The sequence below is a fragment of the Esox lucius genome, chromosome 2, assembly GCF_011004845.1.
Source record: "Esox lucius isolate fEsoLuc1 chromosome 2, fEsoLuc1.pri, whole genome shotgun sequence".
NCBI classification, from domain to species: domain Eukaryota; kingdom Metazoa; phylum Chordata; class Actinopteri; order Esociformes; family Esocidae; genus Esox; species Esox lucius.
This window is the reverse complement of record NC_047570.1, coordinates 33,560,719-33,584,489: the sequence shown is the minus strand read 5'-3', so window position 1 is coordinate 33,584,489 and position 23,771 is coordinate 33,560,719. Positions and strand designations below refer to the sequence as shown.

The 23,771-nt window shown below is 42.5% G+C and overlaps 1 protein-coding gene and 1 long non-coding RNA gene across 2 annotated transcripts; both read left to right on the top strand.

Annotated features, from left to right (window-relative positions):
- The first annotated feature begins 417 nt into the window (after nucleotides 1-417).
- On the top strand, nucleotides 418-4,073 carry LOC109616912. Its single transcript, XR_002198216.3, has 2 exons — nucleotides 418-533; nucleotides 1,703-4,073. It is a non-coding gene; the product is annotated as an uncharacterized LOC109616912 (long non-coding RNA).
- A 3,742-nt stretch (nucleotides 4,074-7,815) lies between these two features.
- hsd17b12b (hydroxysteroid (17-beta) dehydrogenase 12b) lies at nucleotides 7,816-21,848 on the top strand. The gene is made up of 10 exons (XM_010895909.3): nucleotides 7,816-8,155; nucleotides 14,943-14,989; nucleotides 16,098-16,173; nucleotides 16,919-17,026; nucleotides 17,418-17,482; nucleotides 17,606-17,650; nucleotides 18,506-18,540; nucleotides 19,483-19,630; nucleotides 20,071-20,220; nucleotides 20,639-21,848. Exons 1-10 carry the CDS (start codon nucleotides 7,909-7,911, stop codon nucleotides 20,744-20,746), a joined length of 1,029 nt encoding a protein of 342 aa, XP_010894211.2. The 5' UTR covers nucleotides 7,816-7,908; the 3' UTR covers nucleotides 20,747-21,848.
- The last annotated feature ends 1,923 nt before the right edge of the window (nucleotides 21,849-23,771 follow it).

The following is a 23,771-nucleotide window of genomic DNA, read 5'->3' as shown; positions in this document are numbered from 1 at the left end:
GTGCAAACGTATACACGAAGAGAAGCAGAGAGGAATGCAAAATAAAACACAGAAAATGTAAAATAAACGCTAAATAAAGACTGCTTCGACACGAATCTCTGCATGCTCATTCAATGCAGTCAAACCAACTAGGACGTCGTGCCATGTGCACCACTTCTATTCAATTTCCCATTATAGTGGGAGACGAGATGAGAACGCGCATTCATACGGTGGGTGCAGGGAGAGGGGAAATATGAACGCGCATGTTCAGTTCTACAATCAACGTTTCTCAGAGGAACCTCTGTGAGGTTTTCTCTTTTTTTCTCAATGCGAGCTAAAAATAGCAACGGGGTTGGATCGTGATCCAGAAATAGATAGGGGGCATCACTCGTATAAAAGGGACACCATTCAAGAGTAGAGTGTGCACACAGTGTAAGAATCCACAATTGGTACCGATTTTAAACTTTTACAGCCTATTTCTGTTATTTTTTGGCATGTGAACTTAAGAATTTTGTAAACGCATTTCCCCTTTCGGCGAAAGGTATCTGGTATTGGTGAGTGATCGGTGTACTATGATACAATGCATGATTATTTTTCAGTTGAGGTTGCATTATTACTTTCGACTAGAATGCAAAAATGTATTTTGGTGACTGTATTTGTCAGTCATAAACAACGATGTATTCGGAAAAATAGTCTGAGTTGTTGTGGATGAAATTTGAGAGGTTAATGCATGTCTGATGAAAATCCAACCAGCCTTCTTTTGCAGCCAGGGATCACCCCTTATACCAAAGCTGGGAACAGTTTAGGTCGGCGCTGTTGAGCTCACGTATGTCTGAAATGTCCCTTTCTGCTATGACTTGGGCATGAAAACCTCTCTCTGGGACGAAGTGAACTCATCCAAATTCTGATATTTCTTGGGTATAATTTCTGTCTGAGAGAACAATCGGAAAGTGTCAAAGGCACTTCGTGTGCGTGTTGTTGCACTTGATGTAAGCGAGAGCTTTCCGGAGCTGTCCACCCAATGTGGTGCTGAAACGTATAGAACTCCAGTGTGGGCTGTATGTCCAATAACATATAGGAAATACACTCTGTTTGAAAGAAGAACGTTTCCAGACTGTCTTTCTATGAGAAGCCTGTTACACCATATAGGCTATTTAATTCATGCTTGGAATGTTACTCTCACATCTTGTCTGGACACGGATATCGCCATCCTCGAGATTCAGATGGCAGACTTAATACGTCAACTGCTATGCTCCACTCATATTCCAGGCTGCGTTGATTTGTGGTGTACAGTGTAACTGAATTAGCCTATGTCCACGTCTCCCGTGTGACAATCTAATCAGGATTCTTGTTGCATTTATTGTTTGAATTCTGAGGAAGAACCATCGTTAAATAGGCTAAATCCTTTCCTAAAGCTAAGTATGTTACCACCATCTGACATGTCGTTAGTCTATGTTTGAATAATGCTTATATATCCAGATCCTAATGACCTGACGTGAGGAGAGATAAGGACACGATTCATCGTTTTAAAAAAATTCGTGTGACATTAGCATACCTAGTGGGGAATGTACATTGAATATTATCTTACATTATAGTTTTGACTGAGAAATAACAATAGACTGTATATTTCGTCAGCGTTCGCCCTATGGACCATTCTGGCCAAAGATGGGCAGAGCAGAGGAGAACCGCCCTTAATAATTCAATTCTGCCTTTCGGTTTTCAGTGGAAAGAGCGACGCTTCTCGAGTCGTGACTGCTTGTGAGTAACACGCGTACTGCGTCAGTGGCGGCTGGCACCGCGCGCTCGAGACAGATGGAGGGAATCGTGACAGATTGGAGGAGCCACAAATGAAAGTCCTGGCCAATCCAATCCGCAGAAGAGGCCGTAGAGTAGGCCTACAGGAACTTTGGGGTTGCAATCGATATGCTTTCTTAAATAACCCTTATTTTTCTCACGCAACGAAATACATCCAACAGGCAAAAGCTACTGTATGTTATAAAGAACGTAGCCTACGATAGGGTGTGATATAAAAATATTATCTTTTGCAATCCCTGGCTCACACAAGCGTAGACATTGGCTCTCAAAACAAAAAGACAACTCAGACTGGGTTCCGATCGCTCTTACAGACAACCCAGCTGCTAAAGGCAATGATCAGCCGTTTGTGAAGATCGTTTTCAAAGTAAACACTGCGGATGCCGGCTCAATTAGTAATTGACTGTCTTTGCAATGTTCGCGAGAACACAAATCTCCTGCAGGTGGGAAGGAATTCCAGCATTGACTTTAATGTGGATGTCCAGTGGAATATGTAATATTACAAATACGTTCCTGTGATAATTAATGCTTTTTAGTACTTGAGTTTGAATGTATATTAAGGGGAAATGTAGTGCCTCAAAGCGGGATGAAGCATGTATGTTGTCCGCAGATGTAATCATCCATTAACTAAATTAAATAGGCTCCTTCTCTCACACCCTCAGATAGTTCGTTTGCTTAGGGGTCAGGCTGATTTGATTGCAGTTGTTTTGTACGAGATGCTCCAAATTCTTGCACAAGGCAAGACACGGGTAATAGTTTTTCGAAAGCGTTCTTCAGCTGTGCACATACAAAACACTCAGTTCCGAACTGATCCCTTTGGGGGGTTTGTTTAGAACCATATTTGTTAAGGGTTCTCGTGGAACCCACAAGCGTTCTGCCTAGAATCAAAGGTGTTCTAACTAGAACAAACGGGTTATCCAAAGGGTTCCCCCACATTGCAAATCAAACCTTTCCAAACCCTTTGGAACCTTTTTTGTTTGTGTCTTTCTTTCTTTCGTTTTTTTGTTGGAGGAGGGGGGGTCCCTACTGGGATGTGTAGCGATTGGTGGGCCACGATGACGAGTTATATACTCTCCAATGAAAGCTTTCGCTGCCATCTATTTACTGGGTGTTGGAACAGAGTAGCGTTTCTGCCTAGTGCACAGCCATCCGCAGGCAGCCGGAGACCGGCTCTCCATCAGGCGATGTTACGAGTAAGCGAGGACGTAGGCTTACTGCGATGGATGCTGCTTTAGTGAGAAAACAACGTTTTTGTTGCCTGAATCGATATGGTTAAGTCGAATGAGTTTGCAATATTGGTAAACCAAGGCAAGACTCTTGCGCGAAGAGAACTGAGTGTTGTAGGCTACCAATTTCTGAACAGATGCACTTGGTGTGGATGAGAGACAGTGGAAGCCAGAAGACTCTTTTACGGTAGTAGTTCGTGGAGTGAAGTGGATCTGGACCCATAGATTGTCCGTCACGAATCTTTTTGCGGTCTGGGCTTGCTGTTCATAAAAATCCGTGTGGGAAGCCCTTACCCCAAAAAGCATTTGTGGAGGACTAAGTCGCCGAATTGAATATATTGCATTCATTGGTCACTGATATTGTTGTTGTCATATCATTACAAATGTTTAATTGTTGATGGATTTTTTAGTTAAATAATACTTACAGTAGAGAAGAGTTCTGAGCGCGTCAAAATACTGAAATTGTTAAACACCTGTTAATCCCTTCTAGATGACACACGCAAGCACACACACACACACACACACACACACACACACACACACACACACACACACACACACACACACACAGTCAGTTGAATAACTTTCCAAGCTGCCATTGTACTTCTATGTTTGACTTCTATGTTCAAATACGTTTCTATAGGCGTAGAAATGAACTGAACTGATCAAAATCACAGGTTAAAAGTGTGTCATTGATGGTTTTTGAAGTAAGGCCAACCTATTCTATTACAAATAGGGAATTAATTTACAACATGGTACTTTTGTAACCTGCTATTATAGGAAAACAATTCAAAATACCATCACTAGTGGGATGGCATCAGAAAACATAATTAATTTAATTGTTGTTCAAATAATACGTTTATGAAATCAAGCTTATATTGTCTGACACACGTGCCGGAATATGCCTGCAAATGTTTTATTGTTTGTTTATTTTTTATTTTCAATATTTGTTCATAATTAAATTATATCTCACAAGTTCGTACTAGTTATGCATTCTCAAAAAAGTTATTTGTGAGTATTGTATGAGTGTGCTGTTTAAATAAAATGCTGATTATGGACGTGTCCTTCTCTCTTCTTTGCATCTGTAGTAACAATCAAGAATTAAAGACGCTCACTCGGTCAGTGACTGACATAGTGGTTCAAGGTTATGCTCGGCCAAGGTGATTGTTTAACAAGTCCAACTAGACTAGGGACCCCTACTTTTTTTCTTGGTAACAAAAGACCTGGTTATTAAAGCTTTTGTTCCGTAGCAGCTCTAACACACCTGTTTGCACGAATCAATTGATGCAGTCTTCTGAGTTGAAGACATTTGCTTTTAATTTAATTGACTTGTGTTTTTTTTAAAGAAAAGGTAAGATGCGTCCTATACGTTATCTAAATGGTTTAATTAAGTACTGAACCAAACACATAATAACGCCTTCTATATCTATGTATGGAATGATATACATGCCATATGTCTTGTGTTTTTTGTAGCCTAGTCGAAAACCATGCTTCCCTAAACATGAGTCACGCAACACGCGATACGTGTAACTATAAGTGTTGAAATACAAGTGTTTTACAAGTATTTCTGTAAATGCACAACCTTAACAAAATGTCTTCCAATAAGTTGGAAGTTGTAAAACCGCTGATTTTGTTAATGATACAACAATATGTTGTATGAAAGAAAACATTATTTAAAAATGCATGATCCCAAAATATGCTATAAAGAATATGTTATGCATTCCGAATGCAATTTTTTTTAAACATTGCTCCAGTAGTTAGCCACACAACCAAATGTCAACAAAGTAAATACACACTGAAAACACTATGAACTTCAGAATGCTGACTACCATTAATCTGCAAATGGTTTTTATTAGTGGAAATACATGTAACAAACACTGCCCACTGGTTGTCTGACATTAACATCAGCTTCAATCAGCTGTCCAGAGCCTTAATTAGTTAATTCTGGTAAAAACACAGTTCCATTTTATTTATTTGACATTTTAAAAACACAATGGTAACTAAAATCATAGTGTATAGATTACTTTTTATTTCATTGACAATGGCATAAACAATTCCATTGTTTTAATTACCAGACGAAGGCTTCACTGATAGTAATATAGATGCAGTACAGACTATTAAGTGAGACTTCTCTACTGTCACCAGAGGAAGATGTAAACATTCTCAAACATCTGGCTTCAACTATAATTGCTTCACTCTCTGCATCTTATAATAATCATCACAAACATGTTTACCCTTCACAGAGTCTTGGGATAACAGTTTGATCTCTGAGTTCTGTTCACCTGAGAAGTCATGTCACTTAATGTTGAATTCTTACGAAAAGCTCAGAGGGACACAGTCGAAGAGAAAATTAAAACCACCCCTCAAACTAGGGACCTGTTATCATGTTTCAGACAATATTAAGGCACCCAGGCTAAGAGACAAGTGGATAGGTAGAGAGGTGTCTGTCCAATTAAAGATGGAGAAATGGGGACATATAGATATACTATACAGAGAGAAATACACACACACACACACACACAGAGACACTAAAATGCTCAACAAATCACTAGTCCCAATCTCAAAACAAAAACAAGGATGTGTCCTTTTTTAGGTCCAGACAGGTGAATTGAGTCCATAAACCATTTTAATGGACTGAGTGTGGTTAGCGCTTTCTCTCCCTCTTTCTGTCTGTGTGTTTCTGTGTGTCTGCCCTCCACGGTAAACAAGTCTTGAATCAGACTGTGCCTGTTCCATTTTTGTATGTTTGGCTCACTAATTACGGACTCAGAGTGCTGAGTGCCATTCGAGCTCATAGTGCCCAGTCGAAGAACTTTCATATGAGAAAGTGAGAGAGAGCACACAGTAGCCCATACCTACTCAGACTGACTGACTGGGAAATAATCTTGTTTAGTCTTGTCTGGAAATGATATACATGTTCTGTTATTTTGTCAGTACAGGCAACAAATAGTTAATTTGTTGCCTGTAGTTTATACCTTTTGTGTTACTCATAAAGTAGACAGGGCTTGATCCATGCATGCTTCTGGCACAGTGTATTCAGAATGAATCAACTTAGACCTTGATATTGAGAAAGACTTGTTTTTACTTTTGGTAGAATATGATTACTTTAATGTGTTTATGAATTTCTGTAAATAGCTCCATGTTAGTTATTGTTTGTGATTAATAATGATATGTTCTTTTAGTTGTCTGTTACACCATTTGTCCAGTGGAGATTTGCTTCAAAGTTGAAATAAAGTATTTAAATAAACACCAATTGCCGATCTATTTCTTTAATACAGTTTTCTGAACTTGCTGAAGTTGTTACCTTACAGCATGGGGTTTATCTTTGATAATTGCATTCATCATTTTATAGAATATTCAACTTAACATGTTAATGTCAATCTTGTATTGAGGGCTATTAATACAAATGGGTTTGTCTCGAAGTTACGGTGTATAAATATATAACTATAGGCGAACTCCAATAGAAGCTGGTTATTAGGTAATTACTTAATCAAGTAAGATATTAATAAGAAACGTTGTGCAAAACGTTCTTTCAAAATGTAAGGAGCCAACATATTAAGTTAATTCAATGTTTTTAGTGGAGAGAATAATATCTTACTGTATTATTATTATTATTTATTTCCGAGCTGCTGGCAGGGAGACAAAATGCTTGGCTAGTACCTGACACCAACATAAATGTTGGCTATTACCCCAAAAGAACGTAATGTATGTCAAATCAGATATAGGTTAAAAGATCATTACAATTTACTACAAGGGATATTGAAATATTTTGTTCCATCTTCGGTTGAAACAAATGACTCAAAGATGTTTAACTAATTTTGTAGTTCATTTACATATTGTTTAAAAGATAAAGTATAGAAAATACTTCAGGCCAAGAAAATTAACAAGATACATTTCAGAGAGCTGTCACATTACTCGACAATCAAAGTTAATACATTATACCTTTCTATTAGTTTTATCATTCGACGTGCTTTATATCCCTACGAAAAAATAATTTCTCTTCATATTTTTTATTTAGACATACGTCAGACACACGAGGGGTTTGTTCTTATACTTCACATTATGTTGCCTTCTCTAGTCTTATGACATTTTAACTGTTATGTTTAGATTATAAAAATACATTCTTACTGTGTGCTCTTATGTACAATTAAACTCAAATTGCTTTGAAAGCTTTATCATGGGTTCTATTTTTAGATTAACCAATATTATATAACGCCATATCCTCACGCCATCACCAATAGTTCAAACAAATAAACATTACGTCCTACACACAAAAGCCAACAAAATGCAATCCTTTATTTTTTACATTTTGTATTTAAAAAAAAGATCAAAAGTCAATATATATGATGTTAAAAATCTGATTTGTTTCAAAAACATTCTGCATCAGGAACTAAGTCTACTATCTTAGATCTACTATATTTAAAAATATATTTTATTTATCTGTGTATCTATGAATGGCAAATACTTAAGTATTTATTTTCGTCATAGTTATAGTGAGCGACTCATATTGTTGCATGTTCAGTCAGGTAATCCCATTATCTATAATCCGGAAGTGTTTGTTTGGAGTTTTCTATGTTGTTTGGACAGTAAACCAATAGGAGATTTATAAATCTGGCGTCAGTCATGTGAATCCAATCTGATCTCATGAAAGTGTTATAGTCCCTCCTTCTTCGTTCTTAAAGATAACAAATAATAAAGGAGAATGGCTGCCTGCAATCATGTCATTACTGTTCAAATTTTAACGAATTGAAAAAAAGCATGCTTTGACAGATTACAACCATAACCAATCAAGTGATGCATCTCATCGTCGATGCGGAAGTGTCAGACACGGAAGTAAAATCTGAGAAAAAGCACGAGCTAAGATCTTTGTAATAGGTCCATCCATTTATTAATGAACTCGTATATCAAACATTTGTCCGCACAAGATAGTTGTGAAAGCCGTGTGCATTGTAAAAATATCATGTCGTCAACAGGAGAAGCTTTTCTTAGCGCGGTGGAGACACCACTTTTTTGGATTGGAGCTCTGACTACGGCCTATTTCTCAGTATGTTCCATATACCGGTTGCTGTTCGGGCTCAGGTTATGGGTACTAGGTAATGGACGGGTGGTATCAGCTGCAAAACTCGGAAAATGGGCAGGTGAGTATTTACCAACGAGCTAACAATATGTATATAAAGACAATACTTCCTTGGCATTCTCATTACATTATTCAACTTTTGAAAATCGCTTGAATGTGGACATTAATAAAGCGTTATATTTGAATATTCCAGAAGTACTTTCTTATGTTATGCTTTTGTTTTGATATTTTACGGAGGGTCTAAACAGATATGAAACCGTATGATTTAGGATTGCACGCATCATTATTATTTTTTTTGTCAACACGCTATGCGTACAGACACATTGATTGCACACGTCTGCAGGGCACCGAATCCTGTTATGTATTTAGGCTACACGTTAATTCAATTACCTGGTTTAAAGTATGAATATATGAGCAGCCCTGTCTGTCACTCGTGTCAGTGTCAACGTCCCTCAAGACGTTTAGTTCTCTTCTGGGATGTACGGCACCGTTTAGATCATGTCTGTGACGATAGACAGCGTGAAAAGAAAATGCCTTGGTTCTGGTCTAGCCCAGCTTCTAGATTAAGGTATGCCTACCTAGTAAATGCTTTACAACAAGACAGTGTTATGTGGGCTGTAGTCTTCAGCCAGATAGAGGCTGGGCTGCCCAGTAGTGTAAATCAAGCAATGTTTTCTCAGCAGTCAGTTGGATATTTTTTCTATAATACCCTAGATCAGGGCTGGCCAACCCTGTTCCTGGAGAGCCACAGTCATGTAGGTTTTCTCTTCAGCCTCATTTGTGACTAACCTGAGTCTGCTTTTCATCCAACTACTAATTAGAATCAGGTGTGCTGAATAAGAGTGGGAGAGAGAACCTACAGGACTGTGGCTCTCCAGGAACAGGGTTGGCCAACCCTGCCCTAGATTCATGGTTTGATTGTCTGAGAGTCACTCTGGCTGCCATTCGCTCAGCTGTTGTTTTGGCAGTGTGGAAGGGGAAACCACTTTGGAGCAGTCAAATTCTCAAATGACTCCTTCCTCTACCCTTACTGCAGAATCTGCCATTGAATACAACCCAAACAAACTCCAAAATGTAAACGAGTCACAGTCTGTATAAGGAAATTGAAATAAATTCGCAAGGCCCTAAACAATGACAAGCATGCAGACAAGCTTCTCTGTGGCGATTTCTGGACAGTTTGGGCATGAAATCCTCAGTTCGGCAAAACCAAAGTGTCTTCAGGTCCCGAGCTGGCCAGTCTGAGACGGTCTCGTAGGCGAAGAAGCCAACTTTGGCGACAGACATTGGTCTGCCAGGGTTACACGTGGTGTGCATTTTTAAGGTTGGCTGGCCATACTGCTAAATGATATAATCTTTGTTGTAGGTGGCATATGGTAGAGAAATTAACATGACATTCTCTGGCAACAGCTCTAGCAGACATTCCTGTGGTTGGCATTCCAATTGCACACTCGCGCAGCACTTGAGGTAAACTTCACCTTTCAACGTAGAGTAGTGTGGTGGGTTTTTATTGACCACAGTACAAGGTGCATCTGTGCCCCTTATCATGTAGTCCGGTCTGGTTCTTGATAAGCCACACCTGTCAGGTGGATTGATTATCTGGTTAAACAAGAAATACTCACTAACAGGGATGTGAATGCTTTTGTGCCAAATTTGAGATGGATAGGCTTTTTGTGCTTATTAAAAAAAAAAAAAAGTGTTGGATCTTTTATTTCAGCTCATGAAAGATAGGATCATCATTATATATGTTACGTCAGTATTTAAAAAAAAAAAATTGTTGACAGAGGATGGAACTAAGATGTAACACGTTTTAACATGGACATTAATTCCACCATTTCTGAGCAGTTAGGTAGTTGGGATGTCTGGTTGGTTCAGTGTTAGGGAACACATCTCAGCCAGGCCATCTGGACGGATCGACCCAGGAATTATAGGTCTGAAGAAGAAACGGAAATGACCTCAAAGACACTGACCATGCTCCATCAGGCATAATAACAGATACAAGGGTGAAGTGTCCACTCAAGTGTACAGGATGTCAGCCAGCGCAGGTTAATGCGCGGTTTGATTACAGGACAGAACATCTGTCCTGTTGTTCAATGGAACCCACAGCGCCCTCTGTGGGTCCATGACCGAGGACTCGGTGTTCCTCAATGTATTGTTATCAGGAGAGAGGCATGACTCTGCTTTCCATTTCAAAATGGATGTGGGCGCTAAGAAGTGGACAGGTTCCAGAGAAAGTTCCCCATTTAAATCAGAAGACACTCAAATTAAAATACTAAATCACATGAAGGAACATTCTCACTATGTACTGTAGCCTGATGCCCGTTTGTGCTAACATTCACGTAATTGGACTGCGTACACAACTGGTCTGGATTTGATGTTAGCTCTAGGTTGCAGCAATATACTGGTCTTGTGATTTAAATACAGGGTTAGACACAGTTGTGCTGCAAATGTATATTCAAATTTCCTGCATAGGGACATTACAGATGTGTCGCCATTTTGATCTAGCTTGACTGGCTTAGTGTGTAGCCAGTTTATGTTTGTCAATAGGCGAAGGGACTCTACAGCCCCACGCTCCCCAAAGCGGGTCTGATTGAGAGAATGGCGTGATTATGTAAGAAGGCTGGAGCCATTCATGAATGAGCGTGAGGTTTCAGGGGACTCTGCTTCAATTTCACTCACTGCCAAAGTATAGGCACACGTGCCTTGTGTGGAGAGCCGTTATGTAACAAAGTGCATATCGCTGGCCCCTCCTCCCCTTCACACAAGCCAATGATCACTGCATTTCTGTGCATTCATAACTTTTATCGGTCCTCATTCCCGTATTTTGTGTTTTCCTAGTTTAGTAATATGTACTAAAACTATTGCTGGCAGGATCTTTACAATGTGTTGTCACAGTTCTTAGGTGCTGGTACAATTTGGTGCCATTGTCTGTTTTTTTTTTACGTTGATTGAGAACAGTCTTCTTGACGGCAATGACCTGGGAGGAAGTGTGGTAACTGCCTTGCTCAGGGACAGACTTACAGATATTTTCTTTTCCTTTCTGGCTCCGGATTCAATCCTTTAAACCTTTCATTTACTCTCCTGCTCTGACCACTGGGAAGCCTGCTGCCCCTATTCTGATAACAAAGCCTAAGTCTGTCATGGTGTTTCTGCCAACATAAATGTTCAGAAAACATTGCCTCACTTTTTAAATGATGGGGAAGATAAAATACCAGAGTTTTGGCGCCGCCGCGGCTGAATGGCAATAACCTCCGCTTCCTAGCGAGAATATTGCAATATGTAACAATCAATTCCGCCTGGTATCGGATCTTGGAAATGGTACACTTGGAAATTATTTGGTGAGAAATAAATGGTCAAAGTTGGGATATTAATTTGTCCACTTTATAAAGCACTTGTCTGCGTGCGTGACCGCGTGCGTGTGTGTCAGTGATAAGATCCAGTGGAAGCAGCAGATTGTTGGTGTTCTGTACGGCTGCTGTGATAGGCTAGGCCACAGTGCCTTGGTCTATTTTAAACCCCACCATTCTTTTTTTAGCTCAGAATATTCAGCAGCAGAAGGGCTGCATGTGTGTTCATGTGGCTGAGAAGCAGTGTTTTAATTACATTTTTCCAATCTGGACAGATTTCATTCAGCAACATTTATTTAAAATAGTTAAGTTTTATTTTTATAACTGCAATTTCTTGATGTTTTGAAGGTGAGGGTACGCTGGTGGAAGTATTTCATTCGATCCCTTTTACGACAGTCTCTGTGTCTTTCACCACCTGGTCTATATAACTATGGTGGCTTTTAAAATGGACTCCCGGATTATTTATTTAAATGTGGTGAAGGAACACGCCTTGAGCACGAAACCCTTTTTACAGTTCATTCTTAAAACAGCTAAAAATAACAAGCAGAATGCATCCAGTGGCCCAAATAGAGAGTCACTCTCACTCTCTCACTCACTCACTCATCCCAGTTCTATTTTTAGTTGTCCTCCACATATATTCCCCACCTCCTGTTCTCCATCTTAATGTTCAACAAACCCGCTACTACTCCAGATGCCCTCCAGTCTCCTGCCCCCCCCCCCCCCCCCCCCAACCATCTGCTTGTCCTACTCTGCTTTAATCACCAGGGCAGTAGTGGAGTGCTGGGTTCAGTGGTGTGGGGAGGAAACGCTGGACCAGTGGACTGTTGGGGGAGTGGGTCGGGGTGAAAGGCTGCTTTTTAGCTTGCTGTTAGGGGGTGGGGGTCTTACTACAGGTTATATTTTTAGCCTGAGGTGATATAATGACTAAATATAGACACCACTGTCTTTCCAGTGTCAGGGCAACTGTGCCGGGCTGTCCTGCTGCTCCCTTCCTCCCTACACCACATCTCAGGATCTTCGTCATTCTAGTGGTGATGGATGCAGACAGGCCATCGTCATCTTCACTTTTTTACTACGCCGTACATTTAGTTACTGCTTCAGAACAAGAACGCTTCCTAGGGGTTCCTGTGCGTTCTCATACGGTCTCGCATTTTGATTACTGCTTGAACATTTGCTAACACAGCATTTCGTTTCGTGTTCTAAACTCTCTCATGGGCTGTAAGACAAGCTAACCCCAGAGGCATGTAACTGGTTGTGGAAAGTGGATTTTTGTTGTGTAGTATAATGCAGTTTATTTGTGGTTTATGACATTCATAAAAGCATTAAACTCCAAATGGAATGTGTATGTATGTATGTATGTATGTATGTACAGTATCTCTCAAAAGTGAGTACACCCCTTACATCTGTGCAAATATTTGATTATATCTTTTCATGTGACAACACTGAAGTAATGACACTTTGCTACAATGTAAAGTAGTGAGTGTACAGCGTGTATAACTGTAAATTTGCTGTCCCCTCAAAATAACTCAACACACAGCCATTAATGTCTAAACCGCTGGCAACAAAAGTGAGTACACCCCTAAGTGAAAATGTCCAAATTGAGCCTAATTAGCCATTTTCCCTCCCCAGTGTCATGTGACTCGTTAGTGTTACAAGGTCTCAGGTGTGAATGGGGAGCAGGTGTTTTAAATTTTATCGCTCTCACACTCCCTCATACTGGTCACTGGAAGTTCAACATGGCACCTCATGGCAAAGAACTCTCTGAGGATCTGAAAAAAAGAATTGTTGCTCTACATAAAGATGGCCTAGGCTATAAGAAGATTGCCAAGACCCTGAAACAGCAGCACGGTTGCCAAGACCATAGAGTGGTTTAACAGGACAGGTTCCACTCAGAACAGGCCTCGCCATGGTCGACCAAAGAAGTTGAGTGCACATGCTCAGTGTCATATCCAGAGGTTGTCTTTGGGAAATAGATGTATGAGTGCTGCCAGCATTGCTGCAGAGGTTGAAGGCGTGGGGGGGTCAGCCTGTCAGTGCTCAGATCATATGCCACACACTGCATCAAATTGGTCTGCATGGCTGTCGTCCCAGAAGGAAGCCTATTCTAAAGATGATGCACAAGAAAGCCCACAAACAGTTTGCTGAACACAAGCAGACTAAGGACATGGATTACTGGAACCATGTACTGTGCTCTGATGAGACCAAGATAAACATATTTGTCAAGCGTGGGGCGGCAACCAGGTGTGGATTACAAAGACAAGTGTTTTTCCTACAGTCAAGCATGGTGGTGGGAGTGTCATGGTCTGGGGCTGCATGAGTGCTGCCGGCACTGGGGAGTTACAGTTCATTGAGGGAACCATGAATGCCGGCATTTACTGTGACATACTGAAGCAGATCCCCTCCCTTCGGAGACTGGGCCGCAGGGCAGTATTCCAACATGATAACGACCCCCAAACACACCTACAAGATGACCATTGCCTTGCTAAAGAAGCTGAGGGTAAAGGTGATGGACTGGCCAAGCATGTCTCCAGACCTAAACCCTATTGAGCATCTTTGGGGCATCCTCAAATGGAAGGTGGAGGAGCGCAAGATCTCTAACATCCACCAGCTCCGTGATGTCGTCATAGAGGAGTGGAAGAGGACTCCAGTGGCAACCTGTGAAGCTCTGATGAACTCCATGCCCAAGAAGGTTAAGGCAGTGCTGGAATATAATGGTGGCCACACAAAATAAACTCTTTGGGCCCAATTTGGACATTTTCACTTTCACTTTTTTGCCAGCGGTTTAGTCATTAATGGCTGTGTGTTGTGTTATTTTGAGGGGACAGCAAATTTACACTGTTATACACGCTGTACACTCACTACTTTACATTGTAGCAAAGTGTCATTTCTTCAGTGTGGTCACATGAAAAGTTATAATCAAATATTTACAAAAATGTGAGGGGTGTACTCACTTTGGTGAGATACTGTATGTGAAAACGAAGAGTGCATAAAGCTGTCGAGGCAAGGAGTAGCAGATGTAAGAATCTACAATATGAAGTGTATTTTGTCTAACAATTTTATTTTTTTTAGTTACTACATGATTCCGTATGTGTTATTTCATAGTTTTTGTGTTCACCATTATTCTACAATGCGGTTAATAGGACAACTAAAGAAATACCCCTTCAGTGAGTAGGTGTCCAAACCGTGGACTGTTACTGTATTTATATACAGTTATTTTTTTTCTGGCTGCCAAGGAGAACTCCCCTGTGTTCAGCCACCAAGTTGTACTCATCCCCCTTGTTTTTAAATACAGAACCGGTCTACACAAATATTCAGATGCTAATAGAGTTGGACTATAATCTATAGTACTGCTTGGCACAAATAGGCATGTGTATGTGTATAGAATATTTGTGCTCTTGTGATCTATTTTTTTTTTTAAATACTTTTTATACGTATACATTTTGTGGATTATTGTCAGTCTCTTTGTTTAGTCCTGACTAATGGGCTACTTTCATCTTCCCTCAGTTGTGACGGGAGCCACAGATGGAATCGGGAAAGCCTATGCAGAGGAGGTAGGATACATTCCCAGGGTTTCAGAAATCTTAGTTCCCTCCACAGGAAAACACAGTGAGTCATCAGAGAGAGGTTTTACCATTCAGGTGGTAAAAGTAGTGGAGGTGACACACACACACACACACACACACACACACAGCTCTCAAATGTAGGACTTTTGCAAGCCAGTCCTTAGGGATTCAAGCTGCAAAGTCCAGGCAGAATTAATTCAGAATCTTTTTTTCCAGGGAACTCCCATCTATTGACAGTGTAATAATGAATCCGCTTTGTTTAGTGCTCCCTGTTTTGGGGCCATTTCAGGACGTCGCAGTTCAACTGTGGATTTTTATTAGTGCTTCTCAACTGGTGGGTTGTGTCCCACTTTTTGGGTTGCAGAAGATTTTGCATAGGTTGAGCTTGTGCGTTGAAATGAAAATGATGGCGGGGAAGCTGTCTGTGATTGGTGGAGTGGACAGTGGAAGGACACGGGGAAGCTGTCTGTGATTGGTGGAGTGGACAGTGGAAGGACACGGGGAAGCTGTCTGTGATTGGTGGAGTGGACAGTGGAAGGACACGGGGAAGCTGTCTGTGATTGGTGGAGTGGACAGTGGAAGGACACGGGGAAGCTGTCTGTGATTGGTGGAGTGGACAGTGGAAGGACACGGGGAAGCTGTCTGATTGGTGGAGTAGACAGTGGAAGGACACGGGGAAGCTGTCTGATTGGTGGAGTAGACAGTGGAAGGACACGGGGAAGCTGTCTGATTGGTGGAGTAGACAGTGGAAGGACACGGGGAAGCTGTCTGATTGGTGGAGTAGACAGTGGAAGGACACGGGGAAGCTGTCTGATTGGTGGAGTAGACAGTGGAAGGACACGGGGAAGCTGTCTGATTGGTGGAGTAGACAGTGGAAGGACACGGGGGAAGATGTCTGTGATTGGTGGAGTAGACAGTGGAAGGACACAGGGAAGCTGTCTGTGATTGGTGGAGTAGACAGTGGAAGGACACGGGGGAAGATGTCTGTGATTGGTGGAGGGGTTCATAGGAGGACGTGGGTGGTGTACTTCATATTCAGTGTGTGTTTTTTTGGGATGTCGAGTGTTGGGTGGTAACGTTCCATTGGTCTCCACAGCTGGCTCGCAGAGGCTTTGACATCGTGCTAATCAGCCGCACCCAGGAGAAGCTGGATGAGGTGTCCAAGTCCATTGGTGAGAACCCAACATTCTCCTCAAAGAACGTGTGTGTGTGTGAGAAAACATGACAAATATACCATGTGGTGTCATGACTTTCTGGGTGAGGTTCAGGCAAAAAATTCCAGTTTGGCATTAGGTTTGGTTTAGTTATTGAGGTTTAGATTAGGGTTAAGGTGAGGTTCAAGGAGCATGTTGTGCCCCCACCAGGATGGGGGGCTGTGTGTGTTCTAACATTAGAGAAGCCTGCGTTAAGGTCTATACTGTGCAAGATCACGTTTAAGATTATAGATGCAGTCAGTTTTTAAAAAAAACTGGAAGGTGGTGACATGCCTACCACATCTCTACGTTGGTTGTGGTGATATTATATTCTCCGGGTTTGGATAGTTTTGGTCTGCAACAATGGAGATTTGATACTCATTTTACTTTCTGCCCTACACCAACTATACACCTGATTCCTTTAACTCTTCATTCAACCCTTAATTTGTGGGCTCAGGGTTAAAACCTGAAATTTACAGCTGTTTAGGTCCCCAGGATAAGAGTTCAGAGACTAAGATGAATGGATCATTCCAATTTAGCCCTTGTGTGACAGGGACCCCTGCTGGTCATTGTGGTAAATTGTCATCTCCCTCTCAGTTTTTCTGTTACCAGGGATCCTCTGAAAGATGAGTCTGGTACTGTCTTACCCACAAGGAAGCAGTTTACTGTTTTTCAGTGTCTTTAATTAAATATGAACAGTGTCTTATGCTTGTCTTCCCACTAGAGGGTAAATATGGCGTTGAGACCAAATCCTTGGCTGCAGACTTCAGTGCGACCGACATCTATCCCAGGATTGAGGCTGCTCTGACGGACCTGGAGATTGGTGTTCTGGGTAAGTTTTTGTTTTGTGAATCACTCGGAGGGTTTAGGTGTCTGTGGATGGTTATCGTCTTTTAAAATGACCTCTCTCTTTTTAGAAATGGTAAATCAAGTGCTGAGAGGCACGTGTCGATCGTTTATTTAACTTGCTTATATATAAGCAAGTTAAGTGTGTGTGTACTCTAGTTGTTAACCAGCCAATATGGGCATGTAAAACAACACTTTTAGAAAGTGTGCAAACAAAAAAAGAATACTAATAAAATATTATTTATATATTTTATATATATGGTGTTGTTTTACATGCCCATATTGGCTGGTTAACAACTAGTGTGCGACACTGAATGAAAAACACTAACAATCAGAAATCCATAAGTAACGTTATTCTCAATCTCTTGTTGCTATAGTGAATAATGTGGGAATCTCCTACTCGTATCCAGAATTTTTCCTCAACATTCCCAATCTGGACAGTGTGAGTCTTGTGTGTTATTTACCAATATATAATATAACACTAGAAAACACAAGCATTCTGTCCCATAAAAACCTGAATTCTCCTCACCTGACTAAATCAATGCTGTTCTCTGGCTCCCTGCAGTTCATCGACACTATGGTCAATGTTAACATCACCTCTGTCTGCCAGGTCAGTGCTCATTATGGAAATGGAAGAATGAAAATGGAAAAATGTCATTTAATATTATTTTTATATATATTTTCTGTCACACTCATGCATCACACACAGAGACTTTCTGCCGTGTAAGGAATGAGGGGGAGGAATTATTATCAACCCACTCATACATTTTCTTCTGTTCCCAAAGCAACAGAAATAAGAACACCCACACACTCCTTTCTATAACACCCACAATCAATCACTTCCTCTCTCTTTGTCTCATCCTCTCTCACCCGTTCTCTCTCTCTCCCTCAATTTTTTCCCTCTTTTTGTTACTCCTTGTTCTCTCGTGTTCTCTCTCTCTCTCGTTCTCTCTCTCTCTCTCGTTCTCTCTCTCTCTCGTGTTCTCTCTCTCTCTCGTTCTCTCTCTCTCTCTCGTTCTCTCTCTCTCTCTCGTTCTCTCTCTCTCTCTCGTTCTCTCTCTCTCTCTCGTTCTCTCTCTCTCTCTCGTGTTCTCTCTCTCTCTCTCTCGTGTTCTCTCTCTCTCTCTCTCGTGTTCTCTCTCTCTCTCTCTCGTGTTCTCTCTCTCTCTCTCTCGTGTTCTCTCTCTCTCTCTCTCGTGTTCTCTCTCTCTCTCTCTCGTGTTCTCTCTCTCTCTCTCGTGTTCTCTCTCTCTCTCTCGTGTTCTCTCTCTCTCTCTCTCGTGTTCTCTCTCTCTCTCTCTCGTGTTCTCTCTCTCTCTCTCTCGTGTTCTCTCTCTCTCTCTCGTGTTCTCTCTCTCTCTCTCGTGTTCTCTCTCTCTCTCTCTCGTGTTCTCTCTCTCTCTCTCGTGTTCTCTCTCTCTCTCTCGTGTTCTCTCTCTCTCTCTCGTGTTCTCTCTCTCTGCAGATGACACGCATGGTGCTGCCTGGGATGGTGGAGAGGTTAGTACGGGATAGGGAGGGTATCTGGGCCGGTAGAGGGGTTAGTAGGAGAAGATGGGGAGGGTATCTGGGCCGGTAGAGGGGTTAGTAGGAAGAGGTGGGGAGGGTATCTGGGCCGGTAGAGGGGTTTGTAGGAGGAGGTGGGGAGGGTATCTGGGCCGGTAGAGGGGTTTGTAGGAGGAGGTGGGGAGGGTATCTGGGCCGGTAGAGGGGTTGGTAGGAGGAGGTGGGGAGGTTATCTGGGCCGGTAGAGGGGTTGGTAGGAGGAGGTGGGGAGGGTATCTGGGCCGGTAGAGGGGTTGGTAGGAGGAGGTGGGGAGGGTATCTGGGCCGGTAGAGGGGTTGGTAGGAGGAGGTGGGGAGGGTATCTGGGCCGGTAGAGGGGTTGGTAGGAGGAGGTGGGGAGGGTATCTGGGCCGGTAGAGGGGTTGGTAGGAGGAGGTGGGGAGGGTATCTGGGCCGGTAGAGGGGTTGGTAGGAGGAGGTGGGGAGGGTATCTGGGCCGGTAGAGGGGTTAGTAGGAGGAGGTGGGGAGGGTATCTGGGCCGGTAGAGGGGTTAGTAGGAGGAGGTGGGGAGGGTATCTGGGCCGGTAGAGGGGTTAGTAGGAGGAGGTGGGGAGGGTATCTGGGCCGGTAGAGGGGTTGTAGGAGGAGGTGGGGAGGGTATCTGGGCCGGTAGAGGGGTTAGTAGGAGGAGGTGGGGAGGGTATCTGGGCCGGTAGAGGGGTTAGTAGGAGGAGGTGGGGAGGGTATCTGGGCCGGTAGAGGGGTTGTAGGAGGAGGTGGGGAGGATGTGAATGTCGGCTGACCAAGCCGCTCCAGGTACTGGTATTCTCGCACTTGTTCTGCCCAAACTCTTATGTCCTCTCCAGGTTTGAGTACATAGGTTAAATGCTGTCAAAGACTAGAGGTTTGATTAATCCCTCACCTGTCTGTTTCAGGAAAAAGGGGGCCATCCTCAACATCTCTTCAGCCAGTGGAATGTACCCCTGTCCCCTACTCACCATCTACTCAGCCTCTAAGGCTTTTGTGGACTTCTTCTCCCGCGGACTGGAGGCTGAGTACAAGAGCAAAGGGATTATCATTCAGGTGAAGACCGAGCATTATAACCCCACACCAGAGAATGTCTCTTCTAGTCAACAGACTGAATATAGAGCATTATAACCCCACACCAGAGAATGTCTCTTCTAGTCAACAGACTGAATATAGAGCATTATAACCCCACACCAGAGAATGTCTCTTCTAGTCAACAGACTGAATATAGAGCATTATAACCCCACACCAGAGAATGTCTCTTCTAGTCAACAGACTGAATATAGAGCATTATAACCCCACACCAGAGAATGTCTCTTCTAGTCAACAGACTGAAAATAGACCATTATAACCCCACACCAGAGAATGTCTCTTCTAGTCAACTTCTACTAAACATGTTGCAGTTGGAGGACTTATGGCCCAGAGTAGGTTGATTTTAAAACGAGAACCTTCCAATGAGTGACTCTCCGGTGATAATCGATGTCTCTGGTCTCCAGAGTGTTCTTCCATTCTTCGTGGCCACCAAGCTGAGTAAGATCCGCCATGCCACACTGGACAAGCCCAGCCCGGACCGCTATGTGGCTGCGGAGCTGAACACGGTGGGCCTGCAGAGTCAGACCAATGGCTACCTGCCCCACGCCGTCATGGTGAGGAGAGGCTGCTTTCGTTCTGCCGGCTGGGGTGTTTAAATCCGACCGGGTCCCGGAGCCGGCTGGTTAATGTCACCCGCCTGACGTTCCAGGTCTAAGTCAGTCCCCTGATTAGAGGGTTGAAGCAGTGAAGCAACAGAGTGGAACTGAGTTTATCGTCCAGAGGGGAGTTTGAGGGAATGAAATCATAAAGGTCCCCTTTCAAAGATATTTGGCCATTTTTAGTGTGTGTGTGTGTGTGTGTGTGTGTGTGTGTGTGTGTGTGTGTGTGTGTGTGTGTGTGTGTGTGTGTGTGTGTGTGTGTGTGTGTGTGTGTGTGTGTGTGTGTGTGTGTGTGTGTGTGTGTGTGTGTGTGTGTGTGTGTGTGTGTGTGTGTGTCTAGACCAGATGATTACTGATGGTGGTCTCTCCTCAGGGTTGGCTGACCACTGTCCTTTGCCCCACGAGGCTTCTCAACAGCTACATCATGAGCTTGCACCTGGGCATGCGCTCACGCTACCTGAAGAAACAGAAGCAGGGTTAGGGAGTCCTTCAGCTTAAGAAGAGGAGGGCCCCAGGATGGAGGAAAGGGACCGATCTTCACAGACCAAGAACAGGGCGCTCAAACTGTTAGTGTGTGTGGATTTAGTTACTATGTGCTTCTTTCTCGTAGACCTGGTTTGAAAGCAAGTATCTGTGGCGGTGGGAGGGAACTTGTGAAGAAATGCATCAAGGAGATTAGATTTGTTGGGGCATTGACCATGCACTTAAACCTAACGCAGCAATTACCATGGTTTGAATGATACCTGCCTGGGGACAGGTGTTTGGAGACACCAATAATTACCAACTCATTTGTCGTTAGATTTTTGTTTGTTTAATTTGTGGATAGAAATGGATTTGCTTATGAAACACAGAGCAGAGTGTAGTAAAATTACAAGTTCTCAGAATTTCTTTGCGTTGGGTAATGTTATTGTGTACAAATGATTTAAAAGGAGGATAAGAACCGCATTAATGGGAGTCTTACCTTCTGCACACCAGCGATTTCCATCCTGTTTGAGGAGGATATCGTCTGTCTGGGAGGGCTCCTATGTCAGTATTGGGGTCACTTGGTAATGGGTCATGTTAGCCCTGCCTTATTTATGCTGAGATAGTTGATATTCAATGCAGAATGCACATTGTGCTTACTATTCGTGCTTAATCAAGGCAGTGTCACATTTCAGAAAGTCGGCACATGCCACGTAGTTCAGATACAAGCTGTTAACTGTTGATGTACGGTATTTACAGGTGAACCAAATGTTCAAACCTTCTCTCACCCTCAAGCCAGTGGTCCTAACAAATGTTTCTGATTTAACATGCTTTGTAGGTTGTTTTTGTGTTGTACTCAAAACATTCTGTCACATCATTCCACAGATGTTTTTTGGCACATTTACTTTACTTGATCCGGTCTTTAAACTGTACAGCATGATTTGAGATCTGGGGATCATTGTAATCCATTTGCCGAAATACATATAATAGAATTGTCATTAATTGTAAATGGTTTGTGTTAAAGGTTTGCAAAATAAGTATCTTGTAACAGTGAGAATGTGGGGCTTGGTGGAAATTCCTGTGGTCAATGCTCACCATCAATAAAACACTAGTCAACCTTCTATTCCTTCATTTGGCCCTTATTTCATGTACTTGTTTAATTAAAATGGGATCAGTTTACCTTTTTGATTTTTAAATTGTGTACCTTGTTTGCACATGGGTGTTAAAGCCATGCTGTTTTAGAAACCGCTTAAAACAAATAACATTTTGCTTAGATTTACTGCATGTTGCTTAAGTATTTTACATCCAGATCCTTTAGTCATTTATTTTAACATGTGATTTTTCATGTTTACAAGAGTAACTCTCAATACTCTCAAATCCAATATGAATGGGCCAACGGAAGGTCTATTAAGCCCTTACATCTTAAATGTTCACTAGCATGGATTTGGGACACTGGTGAAAATGACAGAGATGTCTGTGAATGTTTAAATGGGATCAGTTGGGACCTTGCCAATTATGTTATTTGTTAGCTTTGGCTGATGCAAGGACTAGCCCCTGTGGTTTAACGACCTCATGGTTAATAAAACAGATCCCTGTAAACTATTGATCCATTTAAAAGTCACTCGTAGAGCAGATTTCCCGGAGAGTGATAAGTAAGTAAACCAGAGCAAAGTCTACTGGTTGTGACCCAAGACTGCCTCAGAGGCCTGTGATGGACAATAACATACAATCGTGACAAATTCCCCAATGCCTGTGGATGGTTGTCTTTTTGTTTCACATATTTTTCACTTCAACACTTGACAGATAAAGGTTAAGTGTCAGAGAATTTTGTGCCCATACTTCTTTAGTACTGCAGCACTGCTTCAAATGTGTCATGTTCAAGCTTTTCATGCATGGCTTGCTTCAAGCATTTTGGATTAAGATGTGGGCTTTGACCACATTCCTCAACCCTCCGTTTCCTCTTTTTGAGCCATTCTGTTGTAGCTTTCCTTGGGTCTTAGTTTTGCCGGTGCCATGGCGGGCGACCAGTGATCAAAGGGGTTAACCGCCTTGCCGTGTTTTCCCGTGGCCGCCGTTCCACGAAAGATCCCTCGTTATCCCATGCTTAAAGCCTGCTCTGCAGATGGTTATTACTCGTAACGCTCGATGAACAGAGACATCAGGACCACAGGAGGCTGGCAAGAAGAGGACGGCTAAAAACATTAGCTGGAATGGAATGAATGGAAGAGTAACAAACTGATGAAAGCCATTGTGTGATGCGTGACACCATTCCATTTCAGACATTACTGCCAGCCCATTGTCACCCATTAAGGTGCTACTAGACAACCGCAATCAGAACCCGATATACTATTAACTCCATAATTCACAGTGCTGCATCCTTGAAGGTTAATGTGAAGAGGTGTGTGTGGGTGATCCCATCATTCTCTCCTCCGCTTTGCAATTAAAGGTGAGGTGAACAATCAGTCTCTGAAAAACCATGCCAAAATATCTGATGTGATTGGTCAACTAAGAACATATTAGGTCAGCCCGTTATGTCTCTTTAAATAGTCTGTCTACATGCCCTCTTTAGACACCATGACCTACTGGGTTGCTTGTTGAGGATTTGCACCTTCACGTGATCTCACAGGAGGCCCCCTTCTCTCCAGGTGTCGCCAGGCCTCGGTTTTAGGCCTGCTCCTCTTCTCTCCAGGTGTCGCCAGGCCTCGGTTTTAGGCCTGCTTCTCTTCTCTCCAGGTTTTGCCCAGTCGTCAACCTCAACGAGACACACCTGAAACTCATCCTCCAATTGAAGCTCACATCCACTTCAAGGACACTGTGCTCGCCTATGGCATGCAAGAGGAACAATTTATTCAATTGATATTATTCCATCTGGCACTAAATATGGCTGATAGCTACGTAAGGTGAGTAAGGTCCACCATTATTGCGTGTGTAGTTTTCCCACCTGGCCATCCTAAGATGAATGTACTCACTCTGAGAGAGACCACCTGTTAAATGTGATTGATACAGTACAAATATGCATATGAGATAATTATCACGAGGACAGG

Excerpts from the sequence above, each read along its gene's own strand:
- hsd17b12b (XM_010895909.3), top strand. The coding sequence starts at position 7,909 with ATGAACTCGTATATCAAACATTTGTCCGCACAAGATAGTTGTGAAAGC. Across the intron at positions 17,027-17,417 it reads CCTGGAGATTGGTGTTCTGG|TGAATAATGTGGGAATCTCC; the intron begins GTAAGTTTTTGT and ends TTGTTGCTATAG. Across the intron at positions 20,221-20,638 it reads ACCTGCCCCACGCCGTCATG|GGTTGGCTGACCACTGTCCT; the intron begins GTGAGGAGAGGC and ends GTCTCTCCTCAG.